This window comes from Balaenoptera physalus, assembly GCF_965194825.1.
Source record: "Balaenoptera physalus genome assembly, chromosome: 2".
Taxonomy (NCBI): domain Eukaryota; kingdom Metazoa; phylum Chordata; class Mammalia; order Artiodactyla; family Balaenopteridae; genus Balaenoptera; species Balaenoptera physalus.
This window is the reverse complement of record NC_138883.1, coordinates 160083638-160110021: the sequence shown is the minus strand read 5'-3', so window position 1 is coordinate 160110021 and position 26384 is coordinate 160083638. Positions and strand designations below refer to the sequence as shown.

General features: G+C 39.5%; 1 protein-coding gene across 1 annotated transcript in view; it reads right to left on the bottom strand.

The window, feature by feature from the left end:
• The window catches only part of CDC123 (cell division cycle 123), a 57511-nt gene that overhangs the window by 30363 nt on the left and 764 nt on the right, over positions 1-26384 (bottom strand). The window contains exons 2-6 of the mRNA XM_082449864.1: positions 22281-22352; positions 15920-15977; positions 15633-15665; positions 8738-8833; positions 5691-5797 (exon numbers count right to left, since the gene is read on the bottom strand). Of these exons, the coding sequence (XP_082305990.1) occupies positions 5691-5797; positions 8738-8833; positions 15633-15665; positions 15920-15977; positions 22281-22352 (366 nt within the window). The remainder of the gene's footprint in view (positions 1-5690; positions 5798-8737; positions 8834-15632; positions 15666-15919; positions 15978-22280; positions 22353-26384) is intronic.

Below are 26384 nucleotides of genomic sequence, written 5' to 3'. Positions count from 1 at the left end.
CGTTCGAGCCCTGGTCCGGGAAGATCCCACATGCCGTGGAGCAACTAAGTCCATGCGCCACAAGTACTGAGCCTGCACTCTAGAGCCTGCGAGCCACAACTACTGAGCCCGTGTGCCACAACTACTGAAGTCCACGCTCCTAGAGCCCATGCTCTGCAACAAGACAAGCCACCGCAATGAGAAGCCCGCGCACCGCAACAAAGAGTAGCCCCTACTTGCCGCAACTAGAGAAAGCCCGCATACAGCAAAGAAGATTCAACGCAGCCAAAAATAAGAAGAAAAAAAAAAAAACTTCAAAATAAACACAGGTATTATTGGGACTTCACTGGTGGTCCACTGGGTAAGACTCTGCACTTGGGGAACTAAGATCCCACATGCCAAGTGGTGTGGAAAAAAACAAAAACAAAAAAACCAAAAAACCCACAGGTGTTATTAAATAATTAATGTCATATAATCTACAATGTGAATTACAAAATAAAAGTATTCTCAGGTACAATCACAGTAAAGACCAAATAAAGCAAAAAACAAATAACCAAAGGCCTACTCTGTTGAAAGCTACTATGAAATTATGCCAGTACATTTTTAATATATTTTGCAGTGAACCAGTTAACAGGAATTTTGGAGACCGATGTGTTAGATACAAAGTTTTAGAAAGAAGAAGAAAAGAAAGAAAGGGGAAAAAAAGATCCTAACCTAAAACTGTAAGAACTGTGCTTAACTGCCACTGACGACTGACAGGAATGTCATCTTTCTTGTCTTTCTTTTATTTCTACCCAAGCTACTTTGCAAGTCATTCCCTCAACTTAAACTTCAGGTTGCATGTCCTACTAGCCAAATGGTCTTACTATAAATAGGCACATTCATGATGCCCTAAACATGTCTTAAGATGGACATACTCTTTTCTGTGAACTTCTTAACTGTGATCAACACATAGCTTTTATCATGATGTTCCAACTAATTCACACGTTGAAAGAGAACAAATGTGATACGTTCAATGGTAAGGATGCCCGTGTGTGGAACTAGGGGAATGCAGACAATGAGAAAACTATGGATGTAGTATATGCTTTGTTACAAGGAAAGAAGGGTACGTGTATCTGATGAGCTGTGCTACAATTAAGAAATACACTGAACTAGAAAGAGCTCCATGGAAGTAGAATCAAGAGACTGCTCTAGTGGAGAACATTGAAGTTAAAGATGAATCTTATTTGTTACGGGTGAGGTGTTAGATTCTGGCATTGGAGGAACAGACTTACAATGCTACCAACTCAAATGGTGTGAGTTCTCTAGTGCGGGCCAGTCAACGTGGCAGGAATGGGGGAAAGAGAAATCACAGTATTAGTAAACTCGGAGAGTAATAACTACGTGAACTGACTCTAGACAACTTAGGTACTGCCTAAATCCACTGACTAAGATCACAATTTGATCATTCCTATAAGAAAAAACATCATCATTAAACCTTTATAAGGTGGCAGTACACAAAATCACAATGCTTTAAAGTGGCAGACTCTTTACTGCCTAGCTATTTACTAGGGCACATCCTCATTCATAAGCTTTCCTAAAACGTTGGAAGGTTACGGTATTATACCTCACAGAAAACAACTCTTAAGTATATAAGGAAAAAAAATTATGTCAAGGGCAGAAATAAAAAAGAAAAACATGGCACCCAGGGAATATTAAGCATCAAAGTTCTGGTTCTGAAGATTTTATTGCTCATTAGGATCCAAAATGAGAGTTCAGGTACACAGATTCCATTTCTTTAGATCTCACTGGTGGTGGAAAAGGAAAGATAAAAAATGATACTGAATTAAGGGTGATTGGGTGAGTTCATTCGAACTTTCATAGAATTCTTCAAAAAGAGAGAAAATATGCTATCTAAAATTATAACACTCTAACAAAACATTGTAAATCAGCTACACTTCAATTTAAAAAAATACAATAAAATTATAACAATCTAAAGTGGAAAAACTGTCACCTAAATAAACGGGCCTTAAAAATCACAAGGAATAGGTTCTGTTAGGTCCAACTTAGGCAGAACATTTTACTTCTGAAACTGTTTGCTGCTGAATTTTAGGATTAATAACCAGTTGTGTGATAATCTTAAGAACAAAACGTATAAAAATAGTGCTGATCGTAACTGTGGTTGAATTACTAAGACAAGTAAACTCTCCTGACCTCTAGTAACTCTAACTTCCTTAGTCATGAGCCTCTCAGAGAAACAATTAATGGATTAATTCTCTCACTCAGCCCTTTCTTCTAAATGCCAATCGAATACCAGTTTTTTTTTTTTTCTGGCCTTGGCCTACTGAAGTGACACCTAATCAATAAAATAATCAATGAAAGCAGCCTTCTGACTCAACAAGTCTAATTACATAGAAAGTTTATCTGGGCAAATAATTCACTCAGCAAGTATAATGCAGACAGATTATGCTAACGGTGTCAATATTTCAACTTCCACTTTTTGAAGCTTCTTGTGTACAATAACCATTTGACAAACAAAGAATAAGAGTACTTACTAGTCCGTGTCAAATTACAACTGTGGCAGACAGCACTGGTGGTCTACCCTCTAGCTATTCCCAACCTTCATCCTTGCCAACAAAACTGTGACTGTTCGGAGGAGGACCGGTGGACCTGCGGAATCCCAGGGATGCACACGCACATCTAAGCGCACAGCCCTCAAGGCGTGGGCCTGCACCCGCAGCATCAGGGTCACCTGGGAACAGGTTGGAAATTATATTCTTGGGCCCCACTCCCCGCCTAGTGAATCAGAAACTCTGGGGGTGGGGACCAGCAAGCCGTGTTTTACCAAATTCTCCAGGTGACTCTAATCCGAGCTAAAGTTGGAGCGCCTCTGCTCTAAACCAATCATGGCGTCTCTGTTCCCTCTGCCAACTACTGGATGAGGCTGAGTAACTGTGTGACCGTGAGCCTATCAGAAAGTCTCCTGGGAAGCTTCCAGAACGCTTTACTTGCTCACAGACAGAGAAGAATGAGAGGAATTAGATGCAGCCCCTCCTATTTTTGACTAAGATATAGTCATCTTCATGCCATACCTGCAAAATACCAGCCACCTTGTAATCATTAGGTGATAAACCAAAATACCAAGCCAGTAAGCCAAGGATGACAGAGAGAAAGACTGAAAGAACCTGGTCCCTGGTGACCCTGAGGAGCTGCCACTTAACCATGATAGATGGAAATAGCCCATCTCCAGGCTCCTTGTTAAATAATGGATTTTTAAAAACCCTGTGTGTGAACTCCTTTTGGTTGGCCCTCTGTTAACCTGTAATCCTAACTATAACATCTTTGTTTGCAAGCTCCCAAAGAGTATAACATAATTTTCATAATATTACATAATTTTACGTACATAATTATATGCTATAATATTCTCTTTTATTATATTCTATAATATTTTACTTTGAACCATTTAGAAAACAAGGAATTTATAACTTTAAGTGAAAATACAGAGAACATTTAGAATGACGTTACTGAAATTACATTCTGGTTTTGGTTCTATTAACTAGTTGATGGGAACAAACTACTGAGCAGATTCAGGCCTCAATTTCTAACTGACAGAAGAGTCAAATTAAATCACTGAGAAGATCCTGTCCAATTTAAAGTACTGTATTCTTAATCTTTAAGGGGTACAGAAAGGCCTCTGTGACAAAAGTTCATCTTTCATTAAAGACCCAATCAATAGGGATTTTTCTGTAGTGACAAGACTTATTGTTACGCAACTGACTACCGACAAAGATTTCCACAAAAGGTGACTGTGAGTACCACCGGTCTGAAAGGCTGCAAGCTCAGGGCTTGGCGTTTATCCTGCCAGCTCCCAATTATTTACATGAGGAGAAGGATGGTATTCTGTGGATAAACACTCCTAATCCAAGGCCTCAAATGTACTTGCTGATTTAACTTCTTCCCCATGCAAAAGTCAAAAAATACAAAACGCAAAATGACTGACTGGTATTTCTAACCTTCACTGGAATTGTGGCTAAATTCATGTAAGACAAAGAGGGAGAGGTGGGCTAAGAGGAGCCAGCAGGTCGCTAGGCGGCAAAGATGATTTAAAAACCATCAACCACAGAGAATTAGAAGTGATTTATAATTTTTGGAGAGGAAATGTCCTTATATACTCACTGCAACTAATATCAAAGGTGCATAAAAATCCATATCCAATGAATTAACAGGTACAGAGTATTTTAATGTAATATATTCCAAGGCCTCTTTACAAAAGCATTCAATATCAAAAAGCTCTACAATGGCAAAAAAAAGAGAGAACCACGACTTCCTCTAATCAGAGGGTATCTCCCAGAACGAAACTGCTGCTGCATTATTACTAAAGCAAACACCTCACGATCCCTGTGCCAACACAACCATAAAAGGCTGACACCTAAATGTCAGAACAACATAAAGCTTTTTCTGTAAGTGAACCAGAAAAACCAATACAGGTAAAGTCCTTTTATGATAAACTGGCAATACAATCACACTCATTTATTATTACTTAACTTCGTTTTCTTAAATTAATTTAATACTAAAACCATATGCCCAAGCTGCAGAACCAGATGCAAAAGCGATGATGCACAACTGACTTGTGGGGAATGTGTTTTCTCTATGCCAGGCTCCTCTCCAGAAAAGGATCTGAGGCTGCAAGGGGACGAATGAGCAGGGCAGACTGAACTAGATGGATGGGGAAGAAGGGGCACGCACACACGATGTATGTATGTATTCACCTGTGTACCTGCTTAGTTTCTAGATGTTTTGATATGCTTTATTTTAGAGATCAGATTGAAGGTTAGTTTAATTGAGATTTCAGATTTAAAATGGGGTAGGATAAGAAATCTAGAAGAATAACTGCTGTTTGATGACAGAACAAAAGAAACATAAAGAGATCGCCTACAGCACAGCAGGGCAGGTGGGCTATCTGCCTACGATGAAGGATTAGTTACAGAGTAACTAGCAGAGGGAAGAAAACAGCAAGTCCATGTCTAGGAATTTATCCTAAGGAAAAAAATCAGGAAAGCACGCAAAGATTTAGCTCAAGGATATTCGCTGCAGGACTAAGAAGAAGAGAAAAGAGACGAATAAGAAGAGAGAACTGGTGAAATAAATGATGCTATAGCTGTCCAGTGGAATACTCTGAAGCAAGTTTAAAATAATGATGTGTTTAATATTTAATGACACATAAAGATGTTTGATATATACTGATTAAGGGCAAAAGCAGCCTCATAAGCAATATGAACTATATGATCCCATTTTTGCTTTAAAAAACTGGAATACAGTTAGAGACAGGTGTATCTATACTATACCTATGCACAGACAGAATCCTGGAAGTATATAAAACCAACTGTGGCGAGATCATGAATGCTTTTACATTTCCTGTTTTTGTTTAGCTATAGTCCCCACTTTTATTTTTCTATGATAAGCATATATTAGCTTTATAATAAGAAAAAAATTACCACCATATTTACTGGGCAGATACACAGAAAGCCCTTGATATTTAGGGATATTCATTGTATAGCATTAGCTGTCAATGGAAAAGAAAGGTTTGCTTTAATAGGTCGTTTGAGAAAATGAAACAGCCTTGGTATGTGGATCTGTTGTTTACAGTAGTACTAGAACTAATGGAATTTCATCTGTAGAAAAACTCACAAGTACTGAAACTACTGACATAAGAGAACAGGAGACATACTTACGGTTGGGTGAAGTCACGAGTGATGAAATCAGAACTCTTGAACAGTAGGAAGATGTCGCTGAGCGTTTTACATTTCAGAGAACTATTCATTGCTATCCAGTACGCATCCTAAATAATAGAGCACATGCTACTTAGTATATATTCCAAGTTAGTTGCTATGAATGAAGTTCGAGCCTATAGCCAAAATGAACAATGCATATAACCTGAAGGGGTTGAAGAAAAAAGTCAGGTAAGAAATTTTAGCTATACTGTCAAACGTCAAGTTACACTTCTAAACAAGGCACAGCATCACCACTGCATGTCGGACACTCAGTTTTGAACCAAGATGTTCAGGTTCTCACCTTTCAGCTCAGGCCCAAGCACTGCCCTAAGTCTTCCTCACTGATGATGAAAGAAGGGGATAAAGAGGTATCAGAAATGCTGACACTTCAGCTAGAAGATTCAGGCATAAAAAAACAGCCTGACCAGCTACTAAGAAAATAGAGAACCTTCCTTTCTTCCTGTTTCTGGGGAGAGACGGCTGGAACCCTGAAGTTGGATGACTGCAACAGTTAAGACCCATGTCTATCAAATCTGGGAGGGAGGAGGTGACATATTCTGAACCATCACAATTTTAAATGGTGACAGCCTCAAATATATACACCAAAAAAAAGTAAGAAGAGCAGACACAGGAGGCGCAAACCTCAGTGAAATATGCCTAAAAATGATAGAATAATTAAGTAGTTTAAAAAACGTACTTCTCCCATAGACAGATCAGACACAGGACAGTAATTGAGAAAACTAATGATTGCAAACAAAATGTCAAGTTATCCACACTGTATGAAAGAAAGCACTGGAACACAGTCGACACTCAATAAATAAAAAATAAATGAACAAAGGAATAACTTAAAATCACAAATAATCTATCCATTTTAACTGGAAAGCCTCAAGCCAGATCAGTAGTCAAGAACAACTCAAATTACTGCTCATAGATAAACTAAAAATGAGTTTCAATAACTTCTTTATAATAACTTCTTTAAAATTTCTCCCAATGGAAAAGGATGATGAACTTCTGGTTAAAGATGGTATACTGAACACACAAATTTAACTTCACTAAAACAATAGTATATACATAGAAAACCATGCAACTGAATAAACAAGACAGTTATTAACGCCAGGGAAAACAAAATGTTGAATAAGAAAACACAAGCAATGTATGGTATATATCAGATGTGTACGTAGTGTTTGCATAAACATAGTATGAGAAACACTAAATACTGGTCTAATCAAAGTATGCCATTCTGATGATGAGGACAGTGGAACAGAAAGCAGTGGGGACAGGGCTTCCCTGGTGGCTCAGTGGTTAAGAATCCGCCTGCCAATGCAGGGGACATGGGTTCGAGCCCTGGTCCGGGAAGATCCCACATGCCGTGGAGCAACTAAGCCCATGCGCCACAACTACTGAGCCTGTGCTCTAGAGCCCGCGAGCCACAACTACTGAGCCTGCACACCTAGAGCCCGTGCTACACAACGAGAAGCCACTGAAATAAGAAGCCCGTGCACCACAACGGAGAGTAGCCCCCGCTCAATGCAACTAGAGAAAGCCCGAGCAGCAACGAAGACCCAATGCAGCCAAAAATAAATAAATAAATAGATAAATAAATAAATAGATAAGGTAGATAAATAAATAAATAAATAAATAAAGTAGTGGGGACAGGTGACGAAACAGAGCTGAATCTTTCTGTTCTAAAGCAGGAAGTCAGTAATAAACACCTAAGACAGAAGAATAGAGAAGTAGAGGAAAATAACAGAAGAAGGTACTAAAATATTTGAAAACAGCTGCCTCTGAGCAGTGGGAAATAGTGAAGCGAAACGGGCGTCAGAACTGGCTGATTTCTGTAGCAAGCTTCCAGATCTTCTGAAAATTTAAACTATGTATACGTAATACAATGGAATATTACTCAGCCATAAAAAGGAATGAAATAGGGTCATTTGTAGAGACGTGGATGAACCTAGAGAGTGTCATACAGAGTGAAGTAAGTCAGAAAGAGAAAAACAAATATCATATATTAATGCACATATGTGGAATCTAGAAAAATGGTATAGATGACCTTATTTGCAAAGCAGAAATAGAGACACAGATGTAGAGAAAGGGGGAAACGGGTGGGGTGGGATGAATTGGGAGACTGGGATTGACACATATACACTATTGATACTATGTATAAAATAGACAACTGATGGGAACATACTGTATAGCACAGGGAACTCTACCTAATGCACTGTGGTAACCTAAATGGGAGGGAAGTCCAAAAGGGAGGGGAGATCTGTATGTGTATGGCTGATTCATTTTGCTGTGCAGTGGAGGCTAACACAACATTGTAAAGCAACCATACGCCAATAAAAATTAATTTAAAAAGCTATGTATATGGGTCACTAATTTTAATAAGTAAAAACAAAAATTAGACTAAGTACAATTTATCATTCATGTTAGAATAAGAAAAGACAAGCACATGAGATGATTTTTTGAAAATGCAGATAAGTCTTGATTCCTTAAATGAGCCTTGCTGACATAAAATTGTTTTCTACTGGAGTAGAAAAAATAACGAATTTTCCTCCAGACCTTAACTTAAAAAAAAATCTTGTCAATGAAATGTTGAAATGATAAAACACAATTTAAGAAAACGTCAGGTGATCTGTCAAACCGCTCTGTTTCTAGATCCTACGACATTTTAATTTTTATTACCTTTCAATAGAGAAAAATTTCTCTGTCAGACTGAACAGGTGAAGTTTTGAAAAGGGTAGAGAAAGGCTTTTCTCAGATTTCTAGCGCAATCAGCAACACAAGAGGTTGAAACTGTCAATTGGCAAAATATACAGTATTTCACAGACCCAGGGAAGTGTATTGCAAAATCAGGAAAATAAAATAACAGGGGGAAAATAAAAATAAATTCCACGGTATTTTCCCTAGAATTAGGAATATAATCAGACCCTCTGTGAGGATATAAAGCGAAATGGAATAGCAAAAGAAAGAATATTCACACAGTGAGAGATTTACTGATGTGTTCCTACCCTTGGGGCACTCCAGTTAAGCTTCGGAAATACACTGCCCCCCAGGGAATTGATAGCTTCTTGGACTTTAGTGGTGAACTCAGGAAATTCTGGTGCCTACAGAGAGAAAGAAGAAATCATTTGGGCAAGTCAGTATCATCACAACAAATATAGAAAACAAGATCAAAATCTCAAAGTTCAACACTTCAGAGCATAAAAAATAATTTAGAATACAAATTACTATCAGAATTTCTGAACTCAGGTAAATAAAATCAATGATCAAATAGCATTTATCTGAAAAGGAAAAAAAAATAACAAGTGCCAACGGCACTTTCCAAAACAATCAAGACCTAGAAAGCTGAAGAGACAGATGTTACAAGGCACCTGGGGATGTGAGGAAGGAATGAATGGTTCTCTTAGCACCTACATAAAACCAGTATCTATTAAATGAAAAGAGACGGATGGAATATCACCTGTGCATATACTCCAATTCTCAGAAGTAATACCTCACATTTAAGGGCCAGAAGCCTTTCCATTTGCAGGAAAAGATTCTTGGACGTTTCCCCAAAAGGCTTCATGAGAATAAGAAATAAATTATGTGGTTAACTGTATTTAAACGCTGCTATTTCCGGATAAGTTTTAATATAAACAAAATTTAAAAATAGGACCTTGGTGAAGTTAAATGTTCTTTCCTTTCTGGTTGATTTTAAAATGTGTATTTTTTTTATTTTTATTTTTTACACATTTATTTATTTATTTTTGGCTGCATTGGGTCTTCGTTACTGCGCGCGGGCTTTCTCCAGTTGCAGCGAGTGGGGGCTACTCTTCGTTGCGGTGCGTGGGCTTCTCGTTGCAGTGGCTTCTCTTGTTGCAGAGCACAGGCTCTAGGCACGTGGGCTTCAGTAGTTGTGGCACATGGGCTCAGTAGTTGTGGCTCACAGGCTCTAGAGCGCAGGCTCAGTAGTTGTGGCGCACGAGCTTAGTTACTCCGCGGCATGTGGGATCTTCCCGGACCAGGGCTCGAACCCGTGTCCCCTCATTGGCAGGCGGATTCTTAACCACTGTGCCAACAGGGAAGTCCCTAAAATGTGTATTTTATATTGGTGAGTAACCAAAACATTCTAAGTGTTGTTTCAACCAGGAAGTAAGCAGAAATACAGTGGTGACAGAACGTAAACGAAATTACAATTATGCTCTCCCTCGAGCCTTCTGTCACCATCAGGAGCACATGTACATAAAGTAGAGAAAACGGGAGTAAGAGAGATGGAAGTGGGGCCTGCAGGAGAGACTAGGATACAAAAACACTAACTCTGATGCTCTGCAGTCACTTTTTCCCTTTATATTTGCTGCCCCCTACTGGGCAACTGCAAATACTGAAAAAGTCCAGTCATGACAAGTTCTTCCACAAGGGGAAAAAAAGTTACAATAGGTCTAGAATAAGCTAAGGGAGTGGGAGGTACAAACTACTGGGTGTAAGAGAGGCTACAAGGATATATTATTGTACAACACGGGGAATGATGCATTATTTTGTAAAACTGTAAATGGAGTATAACCTTTAAAAATTGTATAAAAATTTTTTAAATTAAAAAAAGAAATGAGGGCTTCCCTGGTGGCGCAGTGGTTGAGAGTCTGCCTGCCAATGCAGGGGACATGGGTTCGAGCCCTGGTCTGGGAAGATCCCACATGCCGCAGAGCGACTGGGCCCGTGAGCCACGACTACTGAGCCTGCGCGTCTGGAGCCCGTGCTCCGCAACAAGAGAGGCCGCGACAGTGAGAGGCCCGCGCACCGCGATGAAGAGTGGACCCCGCTCGCTGGAACTGGAGAAAGCCCTCGCACAGAAACGAAGACCCAACACACCCAAAAATAAATAAATTAATTAATTAAAAGGAAAGGAGGGGGGAAATTGATAAATGAAGATTAGTGTTACTATACGTATACAAATACATATTATATAAAAAAAAAAAAGAAATGATTATTATTGTTTCAAGTCACAAAGTTTTAGGATGACTTGTTATTCAGCAATAAATAATCAAATACCAAAAAAGAAAAATGGCTTATGCTGATCCCCAAGATCTAATCCAGTTATGACAGAGAAAAAACTATGACTCAAGTCACAGAGACACAGACCAAAAAATGAAAGTTAAAAAAAAAAAAAGGTAACATATTCCCCAGACAAGATACCAGCTTTAAGCAACAGGCTAGTGAGTGCAGGGAGAGATCAAGGGCAGGTTGGACTTCCTTTCTTTCTGCTGCAGGTGTACGTGACCTCTGCACTGGTCAGCAGCTTCTTTCCGTTAGTTATCTGACAGCCTGCCACCGTCTCCATCCTCTGTTATTCTTCTTCTGCTTAGATACGTGAAACTAAACTGCAGCCATTTAGAGAGGTTTACAAAACGAGTAACAGCCTTGAGTCCTTTATCTTCCATTCGTCTCTCCCTCATTTCTGTTAAGGCAGTAATTTCCTTAGAATCCCCTAAAGTTGCTGGTTTGGCTCCCCTAGAGCTCTATCCATAAAAAGTCATCTAAGATCTGCATTAGCAATATTTTTGATAAATGGCACAGCTACACAAATTGTACAATATGAGGGGTTCGATCTTCAAAGACAAAACAATTTAATTTTCCTATCCCATAAAACTTCACATATAAGGATTGCTTTATATTTCTGTATTACATTTTTTCTTTACCATATAAGTTATAGGTGTACAATACAGTGATTCACAATTTTTAAAGGTTATACTTCATTTATAGTTATTGTAAAGTATTGGCTATTCTGTATCATTGATACATTTTAAAAGAGGCAATCGATTCCCTCAAATCCTCCAATTATTCAACTTTAAGAAATCCTGCCATAAGGATACTAAAACAAATTTAAATGATAAAAAGTTTATGTACTGTACAGAAAAATCTGTGCTTTCAGTGAAAGACTATGTATTCTATACATACAGCACTTTCCGGGTTACCTGAGTCTAGCTGGGTCTGCAAGCTAGTTTACAACTTGGTGAATTATAGGTAAGTGAAAACAATGTGAAGTATTTCTTACAGACGTGAAAATTCTATCCTGTCTGGTGGAAATCAGCTATCTTCCCTCCCACGTATTCATCTCAATACTCCTAATCTATAAATGTGTCTGTCCTTTGGGTTCTCTTTTGAGACAGTTATAACATCTGCCTGGTTCCCTCATGAGTTAAATACAGCCTTCAACGTGTGCTAAGTCATTATTCTACCTTTTCCTGAAAATTATCTTTTAACAGATTTAACTAGTAATAGGGTTCTTTTAAGCTCACAGTTCAAGTCGATTTTAAATTCGTGGAACACCTCAGTTGTCTGAGAAAAGGTTCCTGTTTTAAGTCGGATAAAATCCACATTTTAAATCATATCCATGGACTTTCTATGATCCAAACTCACCTATCTTTCCAACTTTACCCACCACAGCCCCCCTGTATCACACCCATCAGAAAGGTTATTTCTTTAAAAAAATGTTTTAATCGTGAAATAAATGTTTTAAATATACAAAAAATATATACCTGGATCCATACATTCAACAATTTGGCATGTCTGATCCAGACCTTTAAGTTTCTTAAGGAAAAACATCACAGATACTAATGAAGTTCCTAATCTCCTTGCTCTCCTCCCTAATGCTTCCCTCTCCCCACAGGCAACCAGCATTACAAGAGTGGGCACATTCTGCTACAGTCCTGATGTTATACTATGTGTGCCTGTCCATAAAACATAACATTTAAAAAATTTAAAGTAACTGCTGTCACTTGATATGTATACTTTTGGCAACCTGCTCTTTGAAATTCACCATTCTGCCTTTGGAATTAACCCATCTTGATTACTTGGTTCCGTTTTTAATTCGGCATTTCTGTCACTACACTAATTACTAATTACTTGCAGTGGTAATTTTCCCACCTTGGGTCCTGGCTCACATTCCTCTTCTGAGAATGCTCTTCTGCCCTGAAAGCTCCCCTGCCCAACATCTAGCTCTCCCCAGTGAAACCCAATCACTGTTTAATTTTTTATTTTGAAATAATTTCAGACTTTCAGAAGCATTAAAAGAAGAGTAACAAGAATTTCCACACACTCTTCACTCAGGCACTTTACCACATTGCTTTATCATTCTCCCCCTCAACTCCCTTTCTATATATAGGTAGGCAGGGTTAGGGTGTGTGTGTGTGTGTGTGTGTGTGTGTGTGTGTGTGTGTGTGTGTGTGTGTGTGTGTGTGTGTGTGTGTGTGTAAAGCAGTAACTTTTTTTTATATAACCCAGTTAGGGTGTGTGTGTGTGTGTGTGTGTGTGTGTGTGTGTGTGTGTGTGTGTGTGTGTAAAGCAGTAACTTTTTTTTACATAACCCAGTTAGGGTGTGTGTGTGTGTGTGTGTGTGTGTGTGTGTGTGTGTGTAAAGCAGTAACTTTTTTTTACATAACCCAGCCAAATTATCAAAATCAGGGAGGTAACGTGGATACAATACCATTATCTCATCTACGGATCTTATCCAAAATGTGCCCATTGTCCTGATAACGTCTTTTATAGCAAAAGAAAAATGGAACATTTTCTTCTGGCTCAGGACCCAGTCTAGAATCGAGCATTGCCTTTCCTTGTCATGTCTCCTTCATCTCCTTTCATCTGTAACACTTCCTCTCTCTGTTGCTATCTTTCATGACCCTGACGTTTTGGAGAGTACAGGGCAGCGACTCTATGTAATTTCCAAAACGTTGAGTTTGCTGGCCGTTTCCTCATGACTGGGTTCAGGTTGTGCATTGCTGGCAGGTGATGTGTCCTTCTGTGCCTTGTACGAGGAGACAGGCGATGTAGGTCTGTCCCATCACTGAGAAGGTTAACTTTGGTCACACTGGTGCCTGCTCTTTCCACTGTGAAGGTACTATTTTTCTCTTTACAACTAGTAAGTAATTTTGGTGGACATAACTTTGAGAATACTCAAGTATCCTCATCAAATATTCACCCATGAGTTTTAACATCTATTCCATCAATTATTACTATAATGGTTGCAAATGGTGATTTCCAATTCTATCATTCCTTCTACAATTATTAGTTGGTGTCTTTTCTACTATAAAGAAGGGCTTTCTCTTCTGCTCCATTTATTTAATTTAATCATTTGTTTATGTCAGTATGGGACCATGGATTCTAATTTTAGTCAATGGTTATACTCCATTACTATTATGGTTTTGTTACGATGTTCACGTATGTGGCCAGTGGGAGCCCATTCAGGCTAACTTCTGGGTCCTTTGTGTCATGACCCATCATTCTTACTTTCTGACACAAGTTGCTGCAGGCTCATCTTTACCATGCCACCCCCATTCTTTAATCTCTCCAAGGAGTTTCAACTCCTTTTAGTGGAGAATGCTATTTAGACACCAAGATCAGGGCACTAGGTGTGCTCACTGCCACCATGATGTCATTATGTCACTTTTAGAGCTAAGCAGTTTGGTAAATACACACACACACATTATTAATTTCTGTATCTATCTATCTATATTAAAAAAAATGAGTTGATACTGATCATCCTTACACTTAGCGTCCAGGCCAAATATCACTTCTCCCTTGAATTATTTCTAGATGCCCTTGGTGGTAACCGTCCTCTCTTTTTGACAGCACTTTGTCATCACCGCCAAATTGGGGTATCTTTCCCCACTGGTTTATATACTCCCTAACGTCAGGAATCAAATCATAATCATCTTTGTTTACTTCATAGAACCCACTACAGGGCACTGAATATGGGCAAAAGCTAAGATGTATGCTGAACTGAACAGAATTTTCATAAAAGGAGAGGAACTGACCTGAGCGATATCCAGAGTAAAATAAAACATGTAAACTTGCCTTTTCTGCATGTGTGGGCACACTTTTTATACCTAAGGAAATGTTTAGGCACCTGCACTTTTTTTCCCTTGTACCCTGGACATCATATCTCTTCCATTAAAATAAACAGAAATATCTCCTTATTTAGAATTGCATTAGAATATACCCTCCTCTAAAACTAGTTTCCTTTATTGTGCCTTTACATTTATTTGTAAGCCATTTTATAGAAATCTTTCGCTTTTATCTCAAAGTATGAGAAGCTTCATTTGCCTCCCATATTTTTAGAAATACTCTCATTCCTTTAAAAAAATTTTTGTTAAAACATATTTTAAGTTGAATTTGACAACACTCTTAGCCTGAAAGACTAAAACATGCTCAGTCAAATTCTATAGGGACTTCCCTGGTGGCACAGTGGTTAAGAATCCACCTGCCAATGCAGGGGACAGGGGTTAGAGCCCTGGCCCGGGAAGATCCCACATGCTGCGGAGCAACTAAGCCCGTGCACCACAGCTACTGAGCCTGCGCTCTAGAGCCCACGAGCCACAACTACTGAGCCCACGTGCCACAGTTACTGAAGCCCACGTGCCTAGAGCCCGTGCTCCGCAACAAGAGAAGCCACCGCCATGAGAAGCCCGCGCACCGCAACGAAGAGTAGCCCCCGCTCGCCACAACTAGAGAAAGCCCACGTGCAGCAACGAAGACCCAATGCAACCAAATATAAATAAATTAAATTTTAAAAACTAAAAATAAAAAAATCAAAGGGAGGGGCTTCCCTCGCGTTCCGGTGGTTAAGACCCCGTCCTTCCAATGCAGGGGGCATGGGTTCGATCCCTGGTCGGGGAACCAAGATCCCACATGCCATATGGCATGGCCAAAAAATAAAATAAAGGTGTATTTTTTAAAAAACTGAAAGTAAAAATAAAAGGGAAAAAAAGGATGCGCCATGTTTGCCTGTAAACAGTGATTTAAGTTATTTTTCAAAATAATAAATAAAAGCTTGAAAAGGTGAGTAAATGGGGATTTAGAGTGATCTGTGTTGAAACCCGGAAGCACCCCAGGGGGCAGCACGAGGTGGTCCCCACACCTCAAGGCTCTTACCGTAAGCGTGGCCGTGTTCTCGTCGTCCGACCACTGCATGGAGAGGAGGACAGAAACAGACGTTAAATGTGGATAGTGTACTGGGCTTCCAAAAAGCAGTGCTCCATCTAAAAATCACCCATACACAGGAGATAGCTTTTCCTGAACACAAAGTATGTGTCCAAGTGAAATTTTCATGTAATTTCTCACTTGACTGAATCTATGCTAAGATCTCAAAGCCAGAACCATTTCAGAGATCATTTCGATTAGAACACGCTACGGAATAGTTTATATTATTTTGAACCAACCTGTATTTCTTCTGCTTCATTATCACTGTCTGGCTGAGAACATGTTGGCGGATCTTCCCTGGAAGAACATAAAACGAAAATTGAGCAAGAGAAAGCTTTGATGCTGTGCAGTCATAACTGCAGGTGTGCTGGGTATATATATTAAAAAAACAGATTGCCTTAGAATTGGAGGATAATGTTAGGAAAAGTTCACTTTTTGAGACAGAAACTAATAAAAACCAACATGAAATTAACGAGAGTACACGCCCTGTAAGAGACGGCGGAATAGAAACTTCCTGCCCTCTTCTCAGAAATCACTAGAAACAAGGAAAAGAAAAACTCAAACTCCACCTGTGAGGACATTAAGAATCCAGTCTCAATCCCGATATAAGAGAAAGTGCTGCCCAAGACAAGGAAGATCAGACGGGGTGAAGGAGCCACAGAAGGAATTGCTGGAGAAGCCGTCCAGGCAACTGCTGGACACCCTGCGGGCACAGCCCCAAATCTCTTGTCTACACAGCGAAAACAGCGCGTGTGGGCTGGTGGCAGGAGTCACCCTGGATCTGGACTGGCACCACTGGAGGCCATGGGGGAGGAAGAGAAAGAAAGACTCAGACACGCTGTCTTAGAAGGAGCCAGTGGGCAAAGTGGGTGTTGAAAAGGGCCATTAACAGCCAATCCTTACCGCCTGGGGCGAAGCAAGGGCTGAAAGACCGCAGAGGGAGCGACACTGCCCGGGCCCCTCCTCAACACTCAACGACAAACAACTGGCCTATGAAGAACTCACTCACGTCACTGAAACCGAATACTAATCAGAATAAGAACCGGCAGAGGATCTATACCAGGAAACTACAAGAAAAAAGGAAAAGGGAGGTTTCTGGTTGACCATGGGCATTTACCCATCCCTATGCTCCCTCTTGAAATGCTACTAAAATGATTTAAAAGATCCCAAGGGAAAAAGCACCAGAGAGGAGACAACTGCAGAGAAGAGACAACAAAAGTCTGGAAAACAGAAAGCCAGTCGGGGGGGACCCAGTGGGCAACAGGCAGACCCTGGAGCCATCACACACGATGGGACCACAGCTCCGACTTCAAAAGGGGTGACCTGAGCAAAGTCCATGAAGGGGGCAGGGAGACACGCCGAGTTGTCCTCAGCTGGCACACCCCAGCAACTCACCCTCCTCCATGGACCAAACAGGGTAAGGGCCCCGGTCCTTAACGCCCCAGAGGAATATGGGGGTGAAATGCTAGAATACGACGAAGTCATAAGTGGAAGTTGTGTTAACAGTGAGGCCTCTAGTTCCCTTCCTCCCCCATTACAGACAGATTAGAGGATTCGTCTCTGTAGACACCGGAAAACCCCAGGGGAAAGACTCACAAATAACTGTCATCTGGGAATCTTCCATCAATACCTGCCGATTGCTGGCACTCTTAGTCAACAAGCCCCGCCCGGGTACACAAAGTTTCTGCGTGTGTGTGTGTGTGTGTGTGTGTGTGTGTGTCCATCCCGCACTCTTAAATATGAATAAAGGCCTAGAATCATGAGAAAACTAAAGAAAGGCTCCAAGATGACAAAAGAGTTTTTAAAAAGAGAGAGAAAAGGTACATGGATGAAATAAAGACAATACAGGAACCAGATGAAAAATAATTTTTTAAATCATAAATATCCTCAAAGATAAAAGATACTGCATTCATGAGAGGAGGCCAGAGGACAAGGCTGAACTTGTTGAAACTGAAAATGTGGCAGCCGAAATTTAAAAATTCAACAGAGTGAATGGCAAAATCAAGGAAATTTTCCAGAAAGTAAAACTAAGAAGACAAAGAGACAATAGGGAAGAAAGGATACAATTCAGAGAATTAATCCAGTAGACCCAGCCTCTAAATAATAGGAGTTCCAGAAAGAGAAGCAAGAAAATAAGAGGAAATTATCAAAGATATAATATTTTTAACTGTTCCAAAACTAAAAATCTTAAGTCTCTAGAACGAAAGAGCCCACCAAGTACACATCACAATGAATGGGAAAAACAAAAACAAGAAACTCTGATGATGTATTTACAAAGATGGCCACAACAATTCTTCCCATCTTGACATGCCCCTTTGCAGGGTGACTTTGCCACTCTTCCCATCAAGAAATGGCATCTGTTTTCCTGCCCCTTTAATTCAAACTGGCTTCAAGACTCATCGTGACCAACAAAATGTAGCACAAGGGACACCATGTGATGCTGAGCCTAGGTGTCAAGTCTTTACAGCTTCCGTGCCCCCGTTTTTGGAATGTTGCCACCACCACGTAAAGGAGCTGAGTCTGAGGCTGAGAAATCACACGGAAAGAGAAGCCCAGGTGACAGTCAGCATCCGCTGCCAGACATGAGTGAGGCATCTTAAAACCATCCAGTTAGCTCGAGCCACCAGACAACTACAGCTGCAAGAGCGACCTCAGCAAGACCAACAGACTTGCCCAGTGTTGAGCATTACAGAGGCTCTGAGATTTTACCCCACCTGCAAGCTAACAAGTTAGCCTGCCAGAGTTCATGGACTCTGGCAGAAGACAGGGGACTCCTGGGTCAGAAACAAAGGACTCTCACTCACAGTACAAAGCATGAGCTCCATCTTCGAATCAGTTCCCTCTGGCCCCTCAAGCCCTGTGGGAGGTCAAGGAGTGACCCAGGTTTGTGTTACAATTGAGGAACCCTGAACTTAGAGAAACTCATCTTTTACAATGAGCTGCAGGTAAACCTGGCCGGTCTTTGACCCAAGGGGAGACACTGTCTTTATCTGTACTAGACAGTAACAAGCCTGCTCTCTGCTAGGGAGAGACACTATCTCTATCTTCCAAGGCCATCTGCTGCATAAACGTCTTTGAAAAGACAATCAGGAACAAAAGGTGTCAGTGCCTCTGCTCAAAAGACATGCAGAGACCCAAGGAGAAGTGTCTCTCAACACCCAGCTGAGCAAACATTGACACATAAAATGGTCACGTTTTAAGTCACTAACTTTAGGCAATACAGATGACTATCATGAAATAACAACACAAAAGGTACTCAATGAACTTGAAAATGCATTTATCACTCTAAAACACCACTTTTTATTTTTGTTAGTATAACAAAATACATTTTAAAAAAACATATTTGTAATCGGTGTATTCACACAGTTCTTTAGAAAAACTTATTGCAATTCCTACCATGAGATGTGTCACTGAAATGGAAAAGATGATGGAGTATATACACTGGCAAGTTCACCAGACTTGCTTTCCAAGGTAAACCTCTAAATACTGAGGACTGAGTTGATGTTAATATTTAGAAGTATTCTCTGTTTTCTGTATCACAGCTAGCACTGAGCTGGTACCTAAATGCCGTGGGAAACACGAGAGCACTGGCTTTGGAGGCAGACACACATTGTCAGAATATGTCAGTTCTGCCACTGTTAGTCTCGAGCGTGGCACCAGAATCCCATCTATAAAACCAGGATGACAGTAGCTACTCTGCAGAGTTGTGAAGATTCAAAACATGAACGAATCTAACATGTGTTTTATAATTGGCATCTATTGTCATTCTCCTTAAGGGAGACCATCAGGAAAGAAAGAACTCTCGGGCCAAAAGGGGACAGTGAGGACTGGCACTTACTTGGGAGCACTGGGTCAAACCACCTGAATCCGACCCAACCTGTGAGCCCAGGTCAGGCACTACCTCTTCTGTACAAACTCCCTGCATCACCCCAGCTTACAGTGATTATTTCAACTCCAAAAACATGGCTTAACAGAATACTGGGTGCTTTTATTCCAAAAACGGACACCTATTTATTTACATCTTTGACTTGGCGACTAACTAAGCCTGGACTCCCAAGGCAGGATGTCCCACCCATCTTTGTTTGTTTGTTTGTTTTAAATGGAAAGTTTATTTGCTCAGTACACCAGACACCCATCTTGTTATCCCAGTAGCATGCTCAGCACCCAACTCACAGTAGGCACCCAATAACGTGCCATGAAAACGAATCACTGTCTACACCAGAAATGCGTGTTACCAGCCTCCTTTCCCACACCAACTGCAGGCAGTGATAACCAAACCAAGCACGTCAAGATCTTCCATGCCTCAGAGCCCTCCTTAATGCTGCTCCCTCAGCCTTGAAGATTCTTCCCTCTGCCCTTCAACTGACTGCTTTCCACCCAAACTTCCTATCTGAGAGGCTCGTAAGTTACCTCTTCAGGGTATTCCCTGACCCTCCCTGAAATCCTCAGCCCCAGCCCACTCCCAGTAATTTAATACGTCAGTGACCACCCCATTTCCTTCACAGCCCTTACCACAATTTTCACTTATATATTTACTGGTGTGTTTGTTTAATGTTCGGACTGAGATTAATGATGATGGTGAGAACAGTTAGTATTTCTTAAGAGCATACAATGTACTAGGCATTATTATATTTATAAACATTAAATATTTATGGCTAAACATTTTATGCATTATCTCCTTTTATCCCTGCAACAACCCTATTTACAGAAGAGGAAACTGAGGCACAGAGAGCTAGAAATGAGCAAAGATAGGATTTGGCCCTAGGCAATGTGACTAACAGACCAGCACTGTGCTATTTGACTCCCATAAAATACAAAGTTGAACTGTCAACTCCAAAAAGGCAGGGTCTCTACCTGATTTGTGCATTACTGGAGAGCAGAGTGAAGTGCTGTATGCTGTATCGCGCTGTTTAAGTGTTTAACAGGCTTGCCTCTGCCAGAAGCTCACGCACACATCTGGCCAACGAAAAATATCACAGGAGCTCTTCCACAAGCTCAGAGTACTGAGATCTACCCAGGACTTTCTAACATCGGGAGGCATTTTCTTTACACTCCCATTTATGTAAGCTTATTAAGTGTTCTATATTTAAAAATAATAAAGTTACGTCTGTAAATATCCCAAGGTTGAGACTCACCTACCTATTCTGTTTCCTTATCCTGCAATTATTCCAAGTCAATGAGGCTCTAAATTAATAATTTTCAGGTTATTAAGGGGTTGAGAATACCAAAAACAGAACTATAATCTAGAAATCTACACAGAAGATCCATCAGACAAAAAAATATATATGTATGTATGTATGTGTGTGTGTGTGTACATATATATACACACACACACATATATACACACACACGTATATATACATATACATACACACACACACATACATATTTATGGTAAAATTAGTGTTACTGAAAACACACACAATTCTAATTATATTTCTGAGTTCATTTACTGAAGAAACGTTCATCAAGCACCTCTTGTGTATCAGGCACTGTTCCAAGAGCTGGGAACACAACTGTCCAAGTCCCTGTTCTCATGAAGACTGTATTCTAATAGAACCACTAAGGGAATGATGTCAGATGGAAAGAACTATTATGCTGAAAAATAAAGTGAGGCTAGGAGATAAAAAGTGGTGCACCAAAATGTGGTAATCCATACAATGGAGCAGTATTTAGCCTTGAAAAGGAAGGTAATTCTCACACATACTGTAACATGGATGAACCTTAGGACATTATGCTGAGGGAAATAAGCCAGCCGCAGGAGGACAGGTGCTGTGTGATTCCTCTTATATGAGGTATTCAGAGAAGTCAAATTCACAGGCACGGGAAATAGAATGGTGGTTGCCAGGGGCTGGTGGAAGGGGGCGATGGGGAGTCAGTGTGTAATTGGTACAGAGTTTCAGTTTTACAAGATGGCAAGAGTTCTGCAGATGAATGGTGGTGATGGTTGCACAACATTATAACTACTTAATACCACTAAACTGTACACCTAAAAATAGTTAATATAGTAAATTTTATGTTATGTGTATTTTATCTCAATAAAAAAAATATTTTTTAATAATTCTAAGGGAAAATTATTTCCAACCTAGAATGCTATAAAAAAAAAAGAGTGACGTATCAGCAAGGGTTACCATTAAGCTACTTCAGAAAGGAAAGAGAAGGATGAACACTTAGAAAACATGACTTCTGAGCAGAGACCTGAATGAAAAAATAGGAATGACATTAAAGTATATGATTCTTAAACTTTTTCCAGTTTGCCCTAAAAACACTGAAGCACGGTACTTTCCTTTATAAACAGAGGAACTACTTGAACAAAAGGAATAGTTATCATACACATTTTCTAAAAGTAGAGATGAAAGGAATTACTCAATTTCACAACTTGTAATTATTAGAAGAGGAAGTACTCAATTTTGAAAATCTTATCAATTGAGCATTACAAGGAATACAGGACACAGATCAGCACATAATTTTAACTAGGGAAAAACGGGAGAGAATGGGGCCAAAGTTAATGTACTTATTTTACATGGTAATCGCTGAGATTTAATCATTACAAATTTCTTTACGCTAAAAGTTAAAGAACTTTTTTCTGATATGCCTTACCTTCCTGACACCACCAGAGTTCCATCATCAAGTAAATAATCCTTCACATTCTGAGGAAGTGGAAGAATTACACTAAAAAAAAAAAACAAAAAATAAAATGTACAGACCAAAAAAAAGGGCATCAATTTAAAAGACCAACCATAAGCAGAGAAAAAATGTTCAAAACTCAATTTCTGATTTACTTGTTCCCTTTATTTTAATATGTAGTGGGAAATGTTAATGATGGACATTTGGTAGCAGCAGACTGGAAATTAGAATATGAATAAATAATGTGGTAAACTAAATTAGGTGCATATAATTACCCCCACTGTCTCAGTGATAAAGAGACAAAAATCAGCCAAATCCAAAGAACTGGACTGAAATCACAGTATGAAAGCAACAAGCTCAGAAGAATTCTGAGTACAAGGGTTATGTGCCTTTAAGAAATTAGAGCCCTGCAGGTATTTGCAGCAACACAGGAAATGAGCAAACAAATCAGAAGATGAGCAGCATCTGACCACCTTCTAAGATACGGGGAGGAAGCAGGCTTAAGATGTGGAAACTGTTCTTTGGTTGGCAATGAGTGTGTAAGGCTAAGAATTCACGGTATGTTTGGATGTGCATTCTATTCACCTGATCACCAGAGTACACAGCTGCTTACCTGGGCATGCTTCAGTTGAATTGGTTTCAGACAATCATAATTAAGGAATGGCAAAGCCTATGTGAGAAAACTAGAAAGCTGCATGGGAAGGCATCAAATGCCTAAATAAATAAATGAATAACCTTTACTCTTTATATTTGATATACAAGCCTCATTTACCATCATCTTGATGTCTATTTAATAATCACTAATCATGTTATAAACATTCACTTGTGTTACTGTTTATTAAATACGTTTTTTTTCCTTTGGGGGAAAAAAAAAGGGATGGCAAAGCCATACTTGACATCACTTGAAAAAACGTATGGGATAATTTGGTTTTTTATTCTGTAATAATCATCAAAAATCCTGCCACAGATACCTAAAATGCCATTACTTTGATCTTGAGGCATATATTTTTTAACAACTGAAAACGATTATGGCCTGCTTTCAGAGAGACCATCATTGACTTATAATAGTATGCTTCATTTATTTATTGAATAAGTTTTTTGGCACATTACAGATGGATTTTGTGCACAGGAAAGATTATTCATGAGCTACTTCAGTTTTAGAAATTAATATCTGATTTATCAAAATTACAATTTCACATTCAAAAGTCTACTTCTTCTTCAGGCTTTTAAGTTCAACTACCAAATCTTATTCTTCTATTTGGAAATCTGCTAAATTTTAATGAAATTTCAAGTGAGTCTTTGAAACTTAAAAGTTGCTTTAAATTTTTTAACTCTTGTAAAAATAATCTATTCAACTTTCTTTTTAAATATGTCAATTGTCTAATTACAGGTAAGCCTTTCCAAGTATTTAACTCTTACAAAACCAGTGAATTAAACTGTAAGTACAGTGAATCTAAGGTTCTTGCAAACATTCCAATTGAAACTGAAAAACTTAAAAAATTTTCTTATATATTTTAACGTATCACAATTCTAAACCAATTGAAAAACTTAAAAATTTTTCTTATACCTTTTAACGTATCAGAATTCTAAACCAATTACACAATTTAAATTGGAAACACAAGGCTAACCTGTTATACATATGCCAATTGTTCTCAAAAAGGCAAATTCTTAAGGATATTAAATAAACTTAACAGGAGAAAAAACCCTCAAGTTTGAATTATTTCATCACCTCTGTATATAATTCTAGCTCTTCCTGGGGTTAAAGATACTTACCCAACAATGTCATCCCAAGAGAATTAGACATGACCTTCCTAAGAGAATTTCAAGTTTACCTTCTCATGGGCCTGAGACTGAGAAATATCGGCAGGGATGCTGGTTCCTAGACGTCTAGGGTGATTTTCCTGACCACGATAAGAGCAGAGAGAGCCCTCTTCTAGGTCAGTAACATCTCTGAGTCCCCAAATCGATGATTTCCAAGTCCACATCCCTTGTTTCTGAGTTACACTAATTCTCAACTCTGATGTGAATCCTGACTTTCCCTCCAGGTTGCATCATCCCTTGACTGGATTTGAAACATCTATTTACTGTTTGATTCCATTGTGAATTCTCTGCATATTTTTCCTATTTGGAGGGTCTACAACTCTCACATGTATGAGCCTCACCGAATTAGATTCTGCATAATTCTCATGAGTCCCTGAGTCCTGCTGTCACAGTTCTAAAGTCGCCCTAATGACGTGACCTTGCATTGTTACCTAAGTCACGGAGGAATCCTAGATGACTCCATTAAGAACTGAAAGCCTAAGAGTGGGAAAAGATAAAAAGAAAAAAAAAAAATCACAGTACAATATGATAAGTGCTGTACCAAGTGCAGATGTACCAAAGGCCACCAAAATTCTGAAGCAACGGGAACCATGCCTGAGAGACTGAGGCCATAAACAAGTCATGGCCACGCGTACTTGACCCAAAGCTACTGAGGCTGTCGGAAAAGAGCTTAAATCAGTCACTGAAATCCACGATGCAGGCAAGACTCCATGAGGCCCGAACGAAAGATGTAAAAGATTTAATGACAAAGTACCTATCCCATCAAGTCGATATAATTCTGTACACAAAGACAAGCTAATCTAATGGAATGGAGGTTGAAGGGGCCTTTAAAAGATTATTTATAACTTTCATATTTGAAGAAAGAAACATTTAGAAAGGAGAGTGGATGGCCCAAAGTCATCTAGCTACTTATTCTTAAGCCTGAGTCAAAGTTCTAGAACATGTCAAAAAATGATTCTATATTCTTTCCTCCATAATCATCTCTGAACCTTGATTAATAAACACCAAATAATAAGGCTGAGTCAATAACCAGAATATGGTTTCTCAGCATTAAAGCTGACAGTGACAATGACAAACCTAACACAACTCCACCAGTGACCTGGGTCGTGGAGGGACATCCTGCCATATGTTGGCTTCCAGTGATGACACCACAGAACTAACTAGAGTTATAGTTCAAAGACAGAGGAAAGAATACTTTCAGGCAACACAGCTTAGTTGTAGACTGGTAAAAACAAAAATCCCACCCTTTGGTTTATTTTCCACTCCCAGCTTCACATGAATGGTACACATTTTAAGTGAACTAAAATTATTTTGCTTCAATGGAGCTTTGATTAAATCAAAAACATTAACAATGAGCAACTTTTTGTGCTATATGCCAGAAACAGTGGTAAGCCTTTTTAATGCTTTAACTCATTTAATTCTCATGACAATCCTACTATTTTCTCAATTTTCCAGATGGGGCTTAGAGAGATTAAGCGATTTGCACAAGATGCTGGTGGAACCAAAATTCCAAGCTAGACAGATGGCCCTGACTCTGGAGTCCAATTCTTAACCATTATACTTTACTGCTGAAGGCAAAGAAAAACTCCGCCAGAGGTGACGAAAGGTGCCTGCACACAAAGCACATGGCAGTTTCGAGTGAACTCCGTGTGAAAATGTCTGACAGGTTCACAAATATACCTTCTATCACACCAATACAAAATAAATAATTCTAGCATCATCTCAGACCCTAAGCCTCTTTCAATTATGCAAGATAATGAAGGACTGGCACATCATATAAGAAGATAAAGTCCACTGCTGCTGTTGAAGCTCTTCCTTCTGTTTTGGTGTGACTTCAACCATCTTCAAATGCAAAGCTCATCCTCCTTCGAGTTGCTCTAACCTCCATTACACCCTGGATAACTGGGAGCTGATTCTATGTATGAATAACAGGATGGAAAAGAACCGTCTTTTGAATAATCTCCTTGGGCTCGTCCAAACACTCAGGATCTCAAAAGTTTCCCTCTCTGTATTCACACTCTCTGCACCGAGAATGAAAAGGGAAGATGCATATCTAAAAAAGTGGCAATCTAGGCCTAAAGGGGGAGCGCCAAAAGACAGAAAATCCTACCCGTGGATACACAGCTCTTTGATCTATCCGCCTTAGTGTGGGAAAGCCTACCCTTGCATCATGCTCCAGATGTCACGACTGCTTTTGAACATTTGGGGATATTCTCCAAAGCTGCCTTGCCTACATTACCTCGAATGGCCGGGTGA